This window comes from Chenopodium quinoa, unplaced genomic scaffold (assembly GCF_001683475.1).
Source record: "Chenopodium quinoa cultivar QQ74 unplaced genomic scaffold, ASM168347v1, whole genome shotgun sequence".
Lineage (NCBI taxonomy): Eukaryota > Viridiplantae > Streptophyta > Magnoliopsida > Caryophyllales > Amaranthaceae > Chenopodium > Chenopodium quinoa.
In genome coordinates this window covers 3974038-3993151 of record NW_018744662.1, presented here as the reverse complement: position 1 = coordinate 3993151, position 19114 = coordinate 3974038, and the positions used below count along the sequence as shown (strand labels likewise).

Genomic DNA, 19114 nt, shown 5'->3' with positions numbered 1-19114 from the left:
TGAAACAAAATACACATGGGAAAGAGTTGTCTTTTCTTATTTTTCTAAGGGCTCATGCATCTACATGGCTACACCTTTCCATTTTTTCACCATATACTATTAGATTTAAGTTCGAAAATCAAATTCCTCTGTAATTAACTGACACAGATTACATGAATATATCGGCTTCTGGTGAGTACAAAAAAAAAGACACCTTGCCCAAAAATATGTGAGAGGACACTCAATGATAAGCAGGGACAAACAGAAATCACTGGTTGGATTAAAGCTCATAAATCTTGCTCTTCCAATGAATCCTAAAACTTGTGGTTGAGGTGTTGCTGTCATCGGTTTCTTACAATTGAAATAATACTTGTACAAGAGTTGAATTGAGCCCAAGTTTCCCGAATGAAATGCAAATTATGCAACAAGTAAACTTTCAAGATCTAGAAAAGCATAATCACTCAGAAGAAAAGTTCTATCATATTACATAGCCAGACCTTTGTGGTTTAACCAGATAATGAAAATGTTTGTTTCAGAGTCATACCTCCACTCGTCCATGCAATACTTTAACAATATCAGATAGATTATTTGCATTGACGACTTCATTTGCCTGTTAGAAATGCAACAATTGTGAGGAGGTGCTTGAAATATTTTAAGGAAAAAAAAAAGTTTACACACATATATATATTGTGACAGAAGAAGAAAGAGCTACCAACAGGAGCAGACCTTGGGGGTGTTGTTGGGTAGGGTGGGTTGGGGTGGGGAGTTTTATGACCTAAACAAAATATAATTCCTCTGAATCGTTATAATTGCAACGATTTGACTTACATTTTTTTTTTTTAATCCAATTTTGACCACAAATTTCCCTAACATTAAGAATATGTTATTATGTAAATGCTGTTGAACAAGTATCAACGTATATTAAAGATATAAATTGTTAGAGATGTGCAGTAGCAAACATGAAAGTCAAACTATTGCAATTTCTAAGGAAATTGAGAAGTCAAAAGCATTGATGGATACTTCAAGTGGCTTGTCAAACTAATAGTGATGATACTACAACCTTTAAGTCATCAAAAGCAACTTGGCACTTCTCAAACCATTCCTATTTCTAGCATTTCTTTCAACATGTACTAGCAGCGATACCATTTTAGAATACAGCTTGATGGATGTGCTGTAGTTGGCTATGGCTAAGGAAAAATGAAACTCTGAAACAAAATTGAATGCCTTGTAATAAAAGAATGCCATGACATTGGTTTCATCCATTTGACATGCCTTCACTGATTATACTTGTCAATAATATTAGGTTCCTAACATAATCATTTAGGCATTTTGAGTACATAACAATGTCATGTGAATAATAATACACAACAAAATGAAATAATTAAAACATATGTCATTGATTAAAATATAAAAAGAGCACTCCAAATACAATTACAATATTTAGTGACATACATCTTCTAAGGCTAATCCCCTTTCACATAAATACAGTTTCAAAAAAGTAAACCCTTGGTAGAGTTTTATCAACCTTAGATGGAATTCATTACCTCCAACAATGCAACAATGTCTTGTAATCTCCTCTTCTTAAACTGGTATGTTCAAGGATACACGTTTTACTTTCATATTCAGCTAAATATATAATAAGCCCACATAACAACAGAGAAGCCAAAAGGTTGGCATTTGGGTTATGTTATTGTTGCTACAGCCTACGAAGGCATTGGTTGGTTCAAACGTAAGATACTTGGACTTGGAAATGGGTGTCTGACTTAGTTGGATATTGTACATATAAGATACACTATATGGATGATCCGAGAGTAATGAGAAAAAAAGTTCCAGACTAAAACCAAAAACAAAAGATAGAGAAACACTTACATAATTAAGCTGACTATGCAACAATAGGTAAGGGGAAATAAAGAAGAATAGTTGTTGGGTCACGACTCACTTCAAAATGAGAATAATACATGAATAAAAAAGGAATGGAAACAAGGGACAAAGAGAGAGAAGAAGAAATTTAAATGACAGCACATGACCCTATAAAGAGGGTGTTAAACTGTGACTCGAAATCTAGTAGGGCTGCCTTTGAACGCTTATATCTCTCAAACTACAGCTGATTTTGAGGTGATTCAAGTTCGAGGTGATAGCTTGGTTCAAGAGTTTTACAACGATAGGTCATATGCCCAATTCCGATAAGAAACGAGAAAGTTATGACCGTTTTACGAAAACCTGACGAAGCTGGAGATTTGCAACGAGAGCTATAGCTCTATGCGAGTGAGCTATAGCTCGGCCCTATGAGGACTTGCGGCAGGCATGAACTAGCTACCGAGCTATAGCTCGGTAGTTAGGTTATTCTAGGATAATTGATGGAATATTTCCTAAAATTATATCTTTTCTATGACGGCTATTTGAGTATACTTAGGGAACAATCTTAAGGTTTTATTAAGGTTTTAAAAGGACCCTTTAGTTGATCATTTAAATCATACCTTTTTGAGCCATTAGATTTAGGACTCCTTGCATTATTCTCTTGTTTCTTTCTCCATCATAGTGAAGAAGCTCTCGAATCCCCACCCGTGGATATAGGTCTATTTTGACCGAACCACGTAAATCCTTGTGTTCTTTGTTTATCTTCTTTATTGCTTGTCTAAATTCTTATTTTTCATTGATTTGTTCCGCATTAATCAAACACAATTACACCCTTATTTCCTAACATAGGGCAAATAAGACATCTAATTACATCTAGATGTTTTTTTTGGTGTTTAGGGAGCCACAAGGGCAGGTGATGAGAACCGATCCCAAGATCTCTAGGAAGCGAGAAGGGAGCTCTAACCACTTGAGTTATCCCTCACTCTCCCAAATTACATCTAGATATTAGAATCTCAGGCAAGCATATTGATTTCTCTTCTCACAAGAAACCTCTCTTCAATAAATATGTTACATTTGAGAAGATATAAAAAATAAAATATAAAAAAAAAGGGGTTATTCTTTCAAACATAAAGTCCAACAAACAAATTAAAAGGTCTCATAACTAGATAGTCTTGATGTCTCATATGAGATGAGAAAAGGTTATCTAGGTTTTGCAAAGTCCAAACTTCAATAAATTTAACAAGAAAATTGAGAAGTCTAAGGTCTAAGAAGAAAGCCCTCTTCCATTAAAATGTTCCATTTTGTTTCTTTGATAATTTATCTCATTATTTGTACTCTACTATAAAGGAAAAGACGGTTTCAGGAATAATTATGACAAAGGGGCCTATGTTTCCTAAACAAAGGCACGTCTACGGTCTATGGATCCAATTGTCTGATATAAAATTTCTTAACTTTTCATTGTGGCAAAGCATAAATCCTCCAAAAAAATAAAAAAAATAAAAAATAAAAAATAAAAAAAATAATAATAATAAGTAAAATAAAAACCACACACATACATACAAAAGGCAATGTATAAAAAAGCTCAAGGCGCGCTGAGGCGATAAGGGATATGCAGCGCCTTGGTGCGCCTCAGTGCGCCTCGTTGAAGTGAGGCGCACTATATAAATACTTGAAAAAAATTGGCAGAATTTTGCTTCGAGTGCGCCTCATGTGCGCCTTGGGTGCGCCTTATCAAAATCGCCTCGCCAGCCAAAAAAAAGTGCTTACCCCCTATCGCCTTGCGCCTCACACTGACAAAAGGTAAATAATACTTCATCAGTAGTTCATGAGGAATATAGTGAAAATAATGGAGCACATGCACTAGAGAAGACAACTAGTGCTCTAAAAAATCACAATTTACTCTTCTCCCCTCCATCAACCAAAACACTAAATGTAATCTTTCTTCATATTGTAGATTTCATCTTCAATAGACCAATCTTCGGACTTTCTCCTAGATCTAAAGAGCTTCAACTTTATAGCTTTAATAAAAATCTCAAAGTCAAATTGTCACCCATATCTCCCTCCATCCTCTCTAATTTCTAGTAGGGAAGTTTTAACAACCCTTAATTATTTTGTACCTGAATATATGTCATAACCGATATCCCAACAAATATTTCATGTTTGACTAACATAGCTTATGACATTATGAGTTAAGGGTTTTTTTATTTAAGGTTAAACAAATAGCTTAGGGGGGTAGAAAAGATATTGAATTAAGTGTTGCTAGTCACTTGCTAGATTTTTAGAGATGACAATAGGTGCTTCTAAAGAATGATTTTCTAAGAGATGGTGGTTAATAAGTTGTGGTACATGAACAATCATCACCGTTATTTCACATAGGGTTGTGTTTAAGGTGCAAGGAAGGAATTTAAGGTAACAAGTGGAGGTCTACTACATGAACACGACAACCAAGATTATCTCTCTTGCTTTCCTTTTATCTAATGTAATATTCCTACAAACCAAACTTTTTCATGTACTTTTACAATCCCTTCCATCCAAGATCTATCCTCTCTTCCTTGCCTTATAATATTCCATCATTTCCTTATCAATGTATAGCTTCCATAGTATACTGCCTTTGCATAAATTAAAATTGGTTCTCATAGATGATAGATCCTCATAATTTAATGGTGTGGCTCATGAAATTTATACCAATAGTTTGAGAAATCTAGAGCATCCCCTCTAATCTAATAGATTGGTACCTAAGTGTTTTTTCCTCAAATCGTATGGAATCTTCTTAGTTCTCCAAATCTTGTTAAAAAACGGTTTTAGCCAATCAATAACGACCATTTCCAAGCATATCCAACCCTCCACAAGGATACAATATGGGCCAAATGCTTTATTTAGTTAATTCTTTTCAATGCAATTCTAATTATTTGCATATTCTCCCAATTGATATCCTAATCTTAAATTGTGATGTCTTTAGTGACACCCACCTAATAACCAATGAACCAACTCATGAAACCATCATTACACCTAAATGTGTCTCCCCAAAATAAAATCCTCAGATATTACACCTTTCACATAGTAGGCCGTAGATGGAATTTCGGGTATTGTAATGATGCTGCAAATAACTTAAGGAAGGAATGATGAATGATTAGGAATCCCTAAGGCTCAATCTATAGCTCAGACGTGAATGAAAATCGGTGCTGAAAAAGGCACAATATCTATGGGCTAAGGTATGGACAAAGATAGGAAAATTTTGTCATGACGCGACATTATACCTTTCAACTTTCCTTAATATCTTCATATTAAACTAGAATCTTTTGGTTTTTATCCTTCATGCACTTCATTGACAAAAGGTCTATAGTACCATCAAATTGAGGTGGCAATCCTAGTAAACTAATAAACCTCTATAGTACCATCAAATTTTTTGTTACATGGTTCCAATGGTAATTGTGAGTAAAGTCATGAAAATATTCAGATATTTGAGGGTAAGTTCTACGAATCGATATGGCACAATAAGGATCACATAGTACAAGCGGGATTAGGATCTTACGACACAATAAGGATAATCTAGAGTGGTTTTAAGGAGTAGTAAGTCACTGTTAAAGATTTCATACGTCAGGAGAGGGCGTTATTTTGTAGGATCTTACGACACTTCGATCCGATTTAATGCTACCCCTTAAAATAATGGAAGAGTGATACAGAAAAAGTCACATAAAAATCATCCTTATTCCTTGGCTCTCTTTGACCTTTTTTATGGCTATTCAGTTCACTTCTATTCCCAAAGTAAACATAAATTGAGGAAAATCATGTTTGTGACACCTTACAAAAAGGTATGAATACAATTTAGTTTGTATATTAACTTGAAAAAAAATGACTTTTAAAAGAGGGAAAAGTAGTTGATTGCCTTCCATGATTCAAAAATGCGGGCAACATCATCACAAAGCAGCCTTTTGGTGATGGGATTCAGTTAGTCAATCAAAATTTTCCGAGTTGATACGGCTTAAAACAACAAATTCATTTTTTGCATGTTTGCCCAACTCAACTCCAAATCAAAAATTGATCAAATTTTTCAGATTTGTTGTATGATTTCCAAGGGAATAAAGCACCTTGTCAAGGATTGTCTCCCAATAACATAATAATGGGTCATGGATTCGGACTGCGCTGACACTTGGCACATATTATTTTGGTCTAATGCCAATAAAGGTAGGGATGGATTTCCAAGATAAACAAATAGACTTAACAGTGACCTACCTTCAGGAAAAAAAAAATAAAAAAGAGGACAGACAGTTGAGAAATTTAGTATAATCCAAAACTGCGCAAAAATTAAAATTGACTTGCCAAATCTTTCCTTTCAACAACTGTTGTATGATTAGCAATCTGTCACTAAACAAAATTGGAAGACTAGAAAGGAGTTATTGCAACAAAGAAGAATCTAGTCAACACATGAACTAAGCAAAGCATCAACTGACTAGTATTAAGAAGCATCACCTGACTAGTATTAGACAGCATAATCTCAATAAAATCACATGAAGGAGTCAGTAACTACTATTAGGAAGCAATGAAGCATTAATCTCAATAAAAATACCTGCACTGCAATGTCACTAGCGTCCACTGCATAAACCTGACAAAGGAAAGAAATTTAGAAGACATAAATGTAAAGAGAATATACTACCCCCTTTCCATATACTTTGCAAGCTTTAAACTTTTAGTAAATCACAGTTCCAAAGCTAGCATGAAATTTGGGAAGCAGGGAGTAATCAAGATAGTTAAAATTCAGCGAAATTTCAAAAGACATAGAGGAACAAGGCATAAATCTATTGGTTTCTTATAGTATGTAACTACTCAGAGGTCTTTTGAGAAAGAAAAATCAAGAGCTAGCTAGTAATATTCCCAAATCCTGATTCCCTTTTAAATCTGGTACATGAGTATCATGACTATAAAAACTTGTAGAGGGAATTTTTTTCCCCCTTAGAAATCAATATCATAAAAGGAATATTAACTTCAAATAACAATCACCTTCCTTGTTTAAAGTGTATGGATAGAAAATTTTGAAGGAAAAAGGGGGGGTCAATTTTCATTGTTTGATAGATATGAGGTTAGGATAAGAAAAGAGTGAAAAATAAAAAGGAAAATTTTTAAATCCCTGCTCACAAATCACACCTACTTTATTATAACCACCCGTTAATTTTTTAATTTTATTTTACTACCCCTTTAATCAAAAAAGTACTCGAATTCGCACCTTTTTCAAATTTCCGTGGCTTTTCATGAAATCCTAATTCCCCAATTTCATGAAATCCCCCAACTTCTCCTTATTAATTTGTGCGAAGAACCCTAATTCATGAAATTCCCCAATTAATTTGTGCGAAGAACCCTAATTTATGAAATCCACTAATTTCCCCCAATTAATTTGTGCGAAGAACCCTAATTCATGAAATCCCCCAATTTTTCCCAATTAATTTGAGCGAAGAACCCTAATTCATGAAATTTCCCCCAATTTTCTAGGGTCACAAGAACAGTTTTCCCTCACAAAGATGAAATCTTTATCACTATTTTCAACTGTTACATCTTTTGGGAGGACATCAAACATGCTTTAAATTAATGGCAGATTTGAGGAGGGTTTTAGAACTAAGAATTAAGCACAGACTGCCGACAATTCATGGGTTGTGTTGATGGTTTTGATATAGTAAGTGTAGAGAAAGAAAGTAGTGAGAGAATGAAGATGGAGACTGAATTGAAATGTAAAGATTTCATCTTTTTTGTGAGTTTGGATTTGTGGGTTGATTGTGATTGAATTAGTGAGATGGGGTGGATGAAAATTCGAGAGAAAATGAGTTTGAGGAAATGTTTTGTAGAAAAAATTGGGGGGAAAAACAGTAATGAAGGCTCAATATAGCCGTTATGTGGGTTCCAGTGACGGAAAGTTCACCTAATTTTATAAAAAGGTGAGGATTTGAGTATTTTTTTAATTTAAGGGGTGGTAAAATAAAAATAAAAAATTAACGGATGGTTATTTTAAAATAGGTGTGATTTGTGAGTGGTTATTTTTAAAAAATTTAATAAAAAATGTAGACCTACAAAGATATTGATTATGCCACTAATGAACTTCCAATATGATCATATTTTGACGGCAGGTATGGCACTAATGCACCACATTGGTTTGTTTTTCTCCGGGTGACTTGCTTAAGCCTCCTTATCTGGGAGCTTAGAGACTCCTTCTAAACTATACTCGGTCATATCAAGCCTTCAAATCATCCTGTTTGATGCTTGTGTAAAAAAGTAATTAAATTTCAATTCAGCATTGCTGGTCATTGGATGAATATTACATACCATGATCGTTAATTTATCTAAGAAAATCAACACATTAACAGTTTTCTGCAGCAAAACCTAAGAGTTTTTGTTTCTTACCTTCATTTCATAAATAAATCAGCTGAAAAAACTGGGAAATCCAAAAAACTATAAAAGTCTCAGTAAGAATCAAAACATATTTACCCTTTTAGCTCCAACGTGTGCACAAAATATAGATAGAATGCCTGTACCACAGCCGACATCCACAACAACCTGCAAAACTTGTTAAGTAAAATCTATTAACAGGTAAGCGTGCATAATCTCCTTTCACCTATACCATAAAGCCAATGCATATGCCTTCTTGTCATTATAATTACAAAGGGAAACTATAAAAACTGACTGTCAATTACCCATTTAGAATTTTAGAGTTATAGTATTAAAATAAGATATGACAAATGTATCATAAATGGAATGAAAGAGATTTTAGATGACTTTGAAAAGAGAGTTATTGATTTTATGTAAATCCAAGTATACCCATGATCACTGTTTGCAAAGGTTGATACTAATGTTTTAGGTGTGAGTTACCAAAGACAAAATCCAAGTAGAAAGTAATTACAAAACGCCAACAATATAAGCCTTACTTTGCCTGCAATCAAATGTTGATGTTTTAGGATTGCATTCTGATAAGTGCTAGTCCTCACATGATCCTGTGCATAAATTAGAGAGAGTTAAGAATATTTATGGTAAGTTGCATGGTAATAGGTAGCGTAAAATTACAATAAAAAAAACTCTACTCGTTAACGTCTATTTGATCATAAAGACACTCGCGTAAACAACTCATCATTACCCCAAACTCTGACTGGTAGTTCACAAACCAACATAAATAATAAAGGAACTAATCATAGCAACATCACCACCACCACCACCTCAACACGTCTACTACACTTCAAAACAACCGAATACAATTAAAAGGACAGACCAATCAGATGAAAAGTACCTAAATTATGACAATTCACACCATTTGTAACAATTCCCCATTTTCCTAGATCATCCCCATCCCTAAAAAGGTGGGTTAAAAAGATTACCTCCACCTAATTGCATGTATCATCTACACTCACAAGATAATCAAGAAGTTTATATCCGACTCTCGGAGTAACACTATTATAACAAAAGAGGCAATAATTCACGGCATATAACTGAAACCCAAATAAAGAGTCAGCAAGAAAAGCTTCACACTAAAACCCTACATTACGGTTCAAACTTGTAATACATTGACAAAAAGATTAAAGGGTTGCATAGCAAACATTACCGTCTTTCGAGGCTAGTTTTCTAGGTTATAAAACAAACCCGAAATCAATCGACATTACCTAATGGCCTTAATCAATCTTAACTTCAATTAACACAAAACCCCTAAGCATTTCTCCATATTAATCAAAAATTAAAATCTTGAAGCGCCAATGTCCTTCATTAGAAGGTTATAATTAAAGAGACAAAAAGCAATTAACTGTTAATAAACCCTAATTACTGAATTAAATAAAATGATGATAAACAAGAATAGAATTATTAGAAAGAAATTGAAAATAAGAAAAGGCAGAAAATAGAAAGAAAGAAAGAAAAACCTTAATCATCTCTTCATGAATGCCAAGATGAGAGTAAGACTGGAAGTAGGCAACATCGAAGTCAGTACAAGGAGGTGCGTCAGAAATGGCGGCACCGTCGGCGGAAGAGGCGTCGCGTGATAAACGGCGCGCCTTCCTCAGCCTATCTCTGTGACAAGTTGCCGGCGCCGCCGTCGTAGTCGTCTCCGCTGTTGTCGGCGCCGCCATAGAAGTAGAATGGCCGTTGCATTCGCCGCCACTTGAAGTCGCCAACATCTTCTTCACACACACACTCACTCTCTCTATCTGTCTACTGCGAGTATTTCTCTGTGACTCTGTCCTTATTTCGCTAAGCCTTGATGCTTTCTTTTTGTTTTTATTTTTAAACAAGGTTTAAAAAAAAAAAAGAACATTGAATTCACATATACTAAGGCCTAATAGACTGACTGAACTGAACTAAACTGAATATTTTATTAGAGAAGGAAATTAAAAGTTGAACTGAACTGAAAATAAACGTATGAGAACAGGATTGAATAATTTAATCTCAAGGACGGTCATATAGACATATATACTTGTAAGGAAACGAAGAATTATGATTATATTTGTGTTAATGTAAAGGCAAATTTGTAAAAATAAAATTAAAAAATTAAAAAAAAAAAAAAAAAAAAAACCTTTTAAATGTGAAATTTTTTCTGTGGAAGCGGATGCAACATGCTTGGTGCATCCGATTTTCTTTAAAAAAAAAGGCGAAATGAATATTTAGTTGTTCACTGAGGATCGGAACATATAGTTGTTTTTGTAAAGAACATATAGCTATTTTAATTATAAAGAACATCCATTTTTATATGTTTTTTTTTTTGTAAATCTAAAGAACATTTGTAATATTAGTAAAGAACATGATAATATTAAAGAACATTGTTCACATAGTAAATGTACATTGGTATAAATGATCATGTATGTATATGAAAAAGTAAATTTTTACTGTATTATAATATACAATGTATTATATTCTAATGAACATATATGTTATATTGTTGGTTACATGTTTAATGTACATTGTATTATTTGAATCATGTAAGTATATGAAAAAAGAACATTTTACTGTATTTTAATGTACATTGTATTATTTGGATCTACAACTTTTTCTAAGTTTGTCTATTTGCTTGCTTTCATTCTTCTTCCAAAATGTATTAATCGGTCGATCATCTTCAAGAACTTCATTTTATTTTTCATTGCAACAACAAAATTACATCAAAATCACAATTAATTCCCAATAAAATCAAATGTTACAATTTTCAATCAAATTTATAAAGAGGAAACACTCAAACTCAAAATAAACAAGTATAATGTCAAATAAATAAGTATGATTGTCGAATTTGGTCTTACCTTTCGTTTTTATATGTCATCTTGAACAAAAAATTTGAATTTCTTGAAATTTTGCTTGAGGTTTGAGGATTTAAATGGGTTTGAAGTTTTTTGAGAGAGAAAGTGAACTTTTGGTAAAGAAAAAAATAATAAAATTGAAATGATTTATAATTAATGTATGGCAAAAAAAATAATTATAGTACCATTTATCTATTTCATTATACAAAATTTCTTTCAATAAAAAAAAATATATACAAAATTGTTGCACAAAAATCTGATGTATATTATAAATGAACACTATGTTCTTTTATATATGTCCATGTACATTATAAATGAATACTATGCTCTTTTATATGCCCATGTACATTAGTATACACCTGCATGTACATTCCGCCTTTTTGTATTTTAGAGCGATGCACCATGCGAATTGTGCATCCGCCTGCACGAACCAAGCTTTATTTTAAATGCAATATTTTGCGGAAAAAAAAAAAAAAAAAACTTTAAAAAGCTTTTTGGCAAAAGAAAACTCAAACTTTAACATTTTAGTAAAAGAAAACTCGATTGTGAAATTTTTTTTGTTCAAGACAACGTAATGCCTCTAATCCACTTAATTAAGCTCTAATTTTTTTCCTAATTACCCTAAAACTTCCACTTAGCCATTAAATAATTTAGTTAAATTATAAACAAAAATATAAACATAAACCGCCATCCCCACCAGCAGCAACCACCATCTCCCTTTCCCCCTCCCATGCCAGCAGCCCCCTCCCCCCAACCGAATGCGCCGCCTTGAACCCCCAACTCCCGGTGACCCACCTTGACCACCAGTCGACCCTCATAACCTTCCTACTTACCCTCGCTGCAACCCTCGACCCTCTTTAATAGGTGTTTCCGGTCAGGCTTCTTCTTCCTTTTCCTTTTCTCTTCTTAACTCACTTTCTCTCTCCCACTTTATGGCTGTCCCCGCCACGTCGCGTGCCGACCTCTCCAAGGATCCCTCGCCACTCGATGTTTGATGCTCTCATCGTTGTCTTAGCTGATCCTCTAAGTGAAGAATAAATCGCCGAAGCTAGGGTTTAGGGAAGGGGAGGGAAGCAGCGGGGGAAAGGGGGAAAGGGAGAGGGGTTGACTAGTGGTTCAGGGCGGCGGCTCGGTTAGGGGGAGGAGGGCTGCTGCCAAGGGAGGGGGAAAAGGGAGATGGAGGCCGCTGCTGGTGAGGTTGGTGGTTTATGGATTTTTTTTTATATAATTTAATTTACATATTAAATGGCTAAGTGAGAGTTATAGGGTGATAGGAAAAAAATTAGAGCTTAATTAAGTAGATTAGAGGTGCAGGTTGTCTTAAAAAAAAAAAAAAAAAAAAAAAAAAAAATTAGCTTCAGGTTTTCTTTTACGATAAAGCTTTAAAAAGGTTTTTTTTTCGCAAAATGGTGCATTTAAAAGTTTTATTTTGAAAAATTTGCCTAATGTAAAAGATAATTTTAGTTTTAGATGATAAACTACTTAAGTGATGTATTAATTGACATTCATGATGATATAAATTGATTGACTTTCTCATATTATTGCTACTTTAAACGGAGTACTTAACTTTGAGGAGAGTATTTGAGGGTGTTGCAATAGAGGTCAATTATACATCAAGAATCAATTATTGCATCAACTTTTGTTCAATTTCAAAACTTCAATAAATTAAAAGATTGTACCCTTTCATAGAAAAGTTATACTCAGCATCAATCAGTGAGAGAATGATCGTGAATTTGCACCAATATAATATTACTCTGTATTTAATTTAATTTTTATATGCTTTTTTTAGGAAATTTTTGTATATGCTAGTTTGATTTGACTTCTCTTTCAAATGTTATATGACTAGATCAGTACTCGTGCGATGCACGATTTAATTAGAATTTTTTAAAAAAATCAATAAGGGACCGTAAAATAATTAACCACAAAATAAGGGTTTTTGAAAAGAGAAAAATCATTAATATGTTTTTGATTAATTGAGGTTCACACTTTTATTTATTTTTAAGAATTATGTTTTCCAATCTTGAATTTCGAAAGACAAATAGGAAGAAAAAAAATGATGATGTCATAAGAAAATTGGAGGGAAATTTTTTAATGATAAAATGACATGTGTACACATGTGATGTAAGCAGTTTTTTCTTAAGTTATAACTAGGTTAGAACCCGTGCAATGCACGTTTATATAAAGCCTATTTTTTATTTGTACATTTTTAAAAAAAAATAGCTATTATACATGAATATAAATAAAAATTACGTATATTTTGTAATTTTAAATTTTTTTATTTTAATCTAAATTATGATACAGTATCTGTTCAAGTTGTCTAGTTCATAGTTCAATGTAGGAGGTCATTTATTGGTGTGCTATTTAAAATTGTTTCAATTTCCTACGATAAATTGATAGATTTTAGTTGTAATATAGAAGCTTCCAATGTTTAAATTTTAAAAATGTTAAATATGATAGCTTTCCCAAAACAAATGACATCATCATTGCATTTAGACGGGGAAATTTTTATTGAGGAAGCGACACGTGGATAATGGTTATGTTAACAACTTCTGTTTTAGTAATAGTTAATAGATTATAGATTCTTCTATTTATAGTTATTTTTTATATTAAAAAAAGAAACACTCTCGTGGATTATCCTAACATAAGCATTAGCATGCCTTAAGCTAATGTATTTAGATTTTCCATTATAAATCTTATTTTAATGCTCTTAAGTATAGGCAATGTAGATTCATTCTTGCAATTCAAAGAAATAGAAGAAATAGACGATCCCGTCGGTTGTGGCCAAATGTTCCTTATTAATTAGCATAATTTAAGATATTGGTTGTGTTTGATAAACAACTTATTTAAGCAAAATTAGCTTATTTGATTAATATTAGCTTATTAACTATTAAATAAGCTAATTAATATGTTTAGTGGAAAGCTTAAATTATTTAAAGAACTTATTCCACTAGAGAAGCTCTTTTTGAATAAGCTCATTTTAAGATATTTTTTAATTAGCTTATTCATTAATTTATGGTGAAATGACACTAATACCCCCATTTAATTTAAAATTTTACCTAAACAGCCTACCCTACAATTAGAATATTGGTCATTTCACATACTCAAACAACTTTAAGCTATTAGCTATTTACCAAACACTGTTAAACAATCAACTAATAAATAAGTTAATCAAATGAGTTAATACAATCAGCCAGTCAAAATCAGCTAACACAATCAGCTTCAGCTTTTAGCTTTAAGCTATTCACCAAACACGACCATTATAAGTCAAAGTTTTGCATTGACATATGTATACAAAGGAAATGTTTCGCTTATTTTAGATACGCAAATTATTGGGTGCGGCAGCAGTCCACATCCAATAGTTCGTGTCGCAACATTAACCCTAATTGAATGATCTTCAAAGCATTACCGGAAAAATACGTTGAATCCATTGCAACGAAGGAGTAATCGTTGATCAAAGATCGAATCAAGAAAACTCAGATTCGGGATTATCAAACCATACCTCACGGACCTTAATTGATTGAACAAAGGCCATGAAGAATCCATATTTTATCGAAATTGTTAGGGTTCTTCAATCTTCACTTCTTCAATCAATATAGAGTACTTCATTCGGTCGCGATTCGCTGGTGCAGGTCACGGGGGAGGTCGTGATTCGCTAGTGCACGATTCGTTGTTGTGGACGGTGGTTGTGATTAGTGGCGGTTCTATGCTGGTGGAGTACGCTTGTTGATGGTGGCTGGTTGGGCGGCAGTTGGGGAGCAGCGGTGGTGGTGTTGTTGGTTGGGAATTTGGGGAGCTGCCGCTGATTTGTGCGGTTGTTGGGAAACAGGGGAGTTATGCTTGCATGAGTGGTGAGGAGAAAATGACTTTAAAATAATGACGCTTATAAGCCATTAAAATGAATATATTAGCCAATTAATGCTGATATCAGGAAAATTAGGGACATATCATACATTAATAAAAACGTATAAATTAAACTAACAAAAGGAATATATCAGCAAATAAAACATACATATCAACCAACAAGAGGAATATATCAACCAATAAAAGGTACTCATCAGCCAACAGAAAGAACATATAAGCCAATAAATGAAGCATATATATATCAGCCAGCAAAAGGATGAAATCAGAAAACAAGGCAACAGGTAAGCCAACAAAATAAACATATCATCCAACAAAATGAAACATATAAGACAACAATTAAAATATACATATCAAACAACATAATAAAGATATCATCCAACTAAAGAAATATATCAACCAACTGATGTTTGATATCAGCCAACAAAAGGAACACATCAAAAATAAAAAATAAAAAAAAACATATCAGCCAACAAAATGAATATATTAGCCTACATAAAAACCATATTAGCCTACAAATGAAACACATTAGCCAACACATAAAACATATCAGCTAACAAGTGAAATATATTACTCTGCCAAGTCTGACGCAAGCAAATTTTCGTGCGGCAGTCCGCACCCAATACCTTCTCTTTTAGATAAGGAGGGAGTATGCTTTTTGAAGATATTCAAGATAATTATCAAATAATTAAGAAAATAAGGTTAAACTTACTGTAATATTGTACTATTTTTTTTTGAAATCACGCATAATATTGTACTATTAACTTACTCTTATCATTGTCGTACATTTTATATTAAGTAGCAACCTGCGGCATTTTTTGGGTTGCAAGTATTCTGATCTAAGCACATACTATCTCCGTTTTATTTAATTGACATGTATTCCTTTTTAGGATTTTTTTTAGTTGACGACACATTTCTATTTTGGGTAATATTTGTGTTGTAAATTGTCTATTTTAACCTCAAACTTTCCAACTAATATTCTCTCTCCTCCTTTCACATGTTCATTATCTTCTCCACTCCAAAGATGGATCGGAGCAGCCCCACCACCCGTGAGGTCATCATTCCACCACCACCATTTCAACCACCCATCAACCTCTTTAACACCAATTTCAACACCCACCAACCCCCTTGTCATCATAACACTCAATCCCACCACCTGTAGATCTAATGCCACCACTTCAACCGTCAACCCCTTGCCACCATTCCCAACGATTTCACGAGCTCTTGCCCACAATAATGTTGGGAAAAACTCCAATTCCCTAAATACAGTCCCTTTTTTTGTTATTCCCACCGTACTGTCCACGTCACCGGTTCAGAGAAATTAATTTTTTTTACGGGTTTATTAGAAAACCGCTACTTGAAGTAGCGGTTTCTAATTTAAAACCGCTACTTGAAGTAGCAGTTATTTTATCAATAAACCGCTACTTGAAGTAGCGGTTTTGTATAAAGTAAGTTTTGTTAAACAAAATTACTTTTTACTTCCTCCAGTAAACAAGTCACGAAAAATAAAAAAAATAAAAGTTTGAACAACCATTTGCGAATTGAAGTTCAGAGGGACCCCAACCGCCGCTACCGCCGCCATCTCCGTACCCACCACCGCAAATCGCCGACGCCGAGTTTCAGATTCTGAATTGTCTTCAACGCTCAATTGTTTCTGAATTTTGGTATGTTCATATATTTTTAAAATATATTATAAATGAAATTATATATTATTTATAATATTTATTTGTATTTTTTCCGGAATTTAATTTCAAAAGTTTCAATTTTTAATTTTGGGTTGAAAATTATTTTGGTACAAATTTTTATACATACCTTCATTCTATAATTTATGTCCAACAAATAAACCTAACCCACTTTACTTACTTAATTGACCCATTAATTTTGAGGCCCAATTTTACTACTTACCCTACACCACTCTTTCTCCTATAAATACCCCATACATCCCCAAATTTTTCAACACACAAAAAAGGTTAGTAAACTCTCTTCTCTTTATTTTATTTATCTTATTTTCCCTTTATTTTTCTTTTCTTTTATTTTTTTCCCTTCTTTTTCCTTTTTCTTTTTTTTTCTTTTTTTTTCTTCTTTCCCTTTCCTCCTCCTTCACGTGAGGAAATCCTCACTCACCACCACTGCCGCCCAGCCACCTCCGGCACACCTCCCCTGCCGCCGCCGCCGGCGACCCTGCCGGCTCACCAGCCCAACCACCCTCGTGGTTGCCCTTCTCTCTCTCCTTTGTTGCATTTATGCTTAATGTTTGATTAATTAGTTTTGGGTTTTGATTTTATAGTATAAAGTTTATATTTTTAGTATCAAAATCATGTTTTTGATGTTTTAAACTAATAATTTCAGATTATAATTGTTGTTATAATTTTCAGATTTTATAATTTTAAAACCTAGGGTTTCAATTTATTTAAAGGAAATTTTCACATTTGCTACCACCTAAAACGCCTCGCTTCAGATTTGCTACCTATTTAATTTTTTTTTTTCACTTTGCTACCAACTAAATCAGACTTTGTTAAAAATCACTACCACTTAACGGAATCCGTTAGGATTTCCGTTAAGTTTATTTTAAAAAAAAAAGAAAAATTTAAAAAAAAATAAAGAAAACCAGCAACCCCACCCACCCCTCCCCTAATCTGCCACCCTTTCCCTCCCCTAATCTGCCACCCTCCCCCTCCCCCTCCCCCCTTCCGGCGGCCGTTGCCTAAAGATTCGGTCGGCGCCGGCGGCCTCACCCCCTCCCTTTTCCCCACCCAAAATTGACAATCCTAATCCTAAGCCGACACCCCCAAACCCAGACCACCACCGCCACCGTAACCCCCAAAACCCATACCAACACCACCGTAACCCCCTTTCCCCTTCCCTCCACCGGAAATCGGCCCCCCTCCCCTGATTCCCCCACCGAAATCGACCCCCTCCCCTTTCCCTACCCTTTTCGGCCGTCTTTAACCCTAAACCACCACCCTAAAACCACCCTAAACGAAAACCACCCCAAAACCACCACAATCGAAACCCTAAAATTCGTTTAGGGTGGTTTTGGGGTGGTGGTTTAGGGTTAGGGACGGCCGAAAAGGGTAAGGGAAGGGGAGGGGGTCGATTTCGGTGGGGGAATCAGGGGAGGGGGGTCGATTTCCGGTGGAGGGAAGGGGAAAGGGGGTGGTTTTCGTTCGGGGTGGGGGTCGGAGCTCAAGAACGGGAAAGGGAAAGAGGGATTGGATGCGCATAGGGTAGGGGAAAGGGAGGGGGTGGGTTCGCGCGACGACGCCGGCGCCGGCAGGGGGAGGGGGGAGGTGAGGGGTGGCAGTGACGAGGAGGGGTGGCTGCAAGGTGGTTGGAGGGGTGGCTAAACGGTGGAGTGGGCCCACTAATGGAAATAGTAACAGAATAAGGCATGTGGTAGTGATTTTTAACAAACTCTGTTTTAGGTGGTAGTAAAATAATTTTTTTTTTTAACAGGTAGCAAATATGAAGCGTGGTGTTTTTAGTGGTAGCAAATGTGAAAATTTCCTTATTTAAATTGGGATTTTAGGGCTCTAATGAGCAATTACTTTGGGACTTTTATTCCTATTGTATTTCTGTTGATTAATTAAGCATAAAAACATGTTTTAATGAAGTTTTAAGGAGTTTTAATCTAAATTATAATGCTGGAAATTTGGTTAAGTATTAATTTATTGTTGTTGGTTGTTTTCTAGGAGGTGATTATTCCTTAGGAGACTTTTAAGTGATTAAAAGTGGCACAAAGAATTGTTTATACGAGGTATGTACATGTCTACTTCGTTGTAAGTAGTATCATGTTTAGGTACCAAAGAAAAGAACTTAGTTTCATGATTAGAGAACACTTGGATGAAAATTGTTTGGTTATACATTTAATTAATTCACGTGCTTATGTTTATGAGACATGCTTTGGTGAATGGATTATGTTTGTATGGAATTATGGATGCAAACATGTTGAATTATATTGGATTAATTGTTTGTATGGAATGTTGATACAAGCATATTTTTATTAGATCGGTTTGTTAACCACATTTGAATTATTAAAGGATTGAAATTGAATGGTTTAAGTGGAGTGAATTTATTAATTATTCCACAAGGTTGTTATTTATTTTATTACTCAATCATGAATTGTTAGTATGTTGAGTAAAGGTGGATTAAGCCGAAATGGCTAGATGAGT

At 34.3% G+C, this 19114-nt stretch overlaps 1 protein-coding gene across 1 annotated transcript in view; it reads right to left on the bottom strand.

Moving 5' to 3' along the window:
* The window catches only part of LOC110702127 (probable protein arginine N-methyltransferase 6), a 29517-nt gene extending 19437 nt beyond the window's left edge, over nucleotides 1-10080 (bottom strand). Inside the window, exons 1-5 of the mRNA XM_021879795.1 lie at nucleotides 9723-10080; nucleotides 8745-8810; nucleotides 8308-8376; nucleotides 6404-6439; nucleotides 524-589 (exon numbers count right to left, since the gene is read on the bottom strand). Coding sequence (XP_021735487.1) covers nucleotides 524-589; nucleotides 6404-6439; nucleotides 8308-8376; nucleotides 8745-8810; nucleotides 9723-9977 — 492 coding nt within the window. The 5' untranslated portion in view covers nucleotides 9978-10080. The remainder of the gene's footprint in view (nucleotides 1-523; nucleotides 590-6403; nucleotides 6440-8307; nucleotides 8377-8744; nucleotides 8811-9722) is intronic.
* Between the last annotated feature and the right edge of the window lie 9034 nt (nucleotides 10081-19114).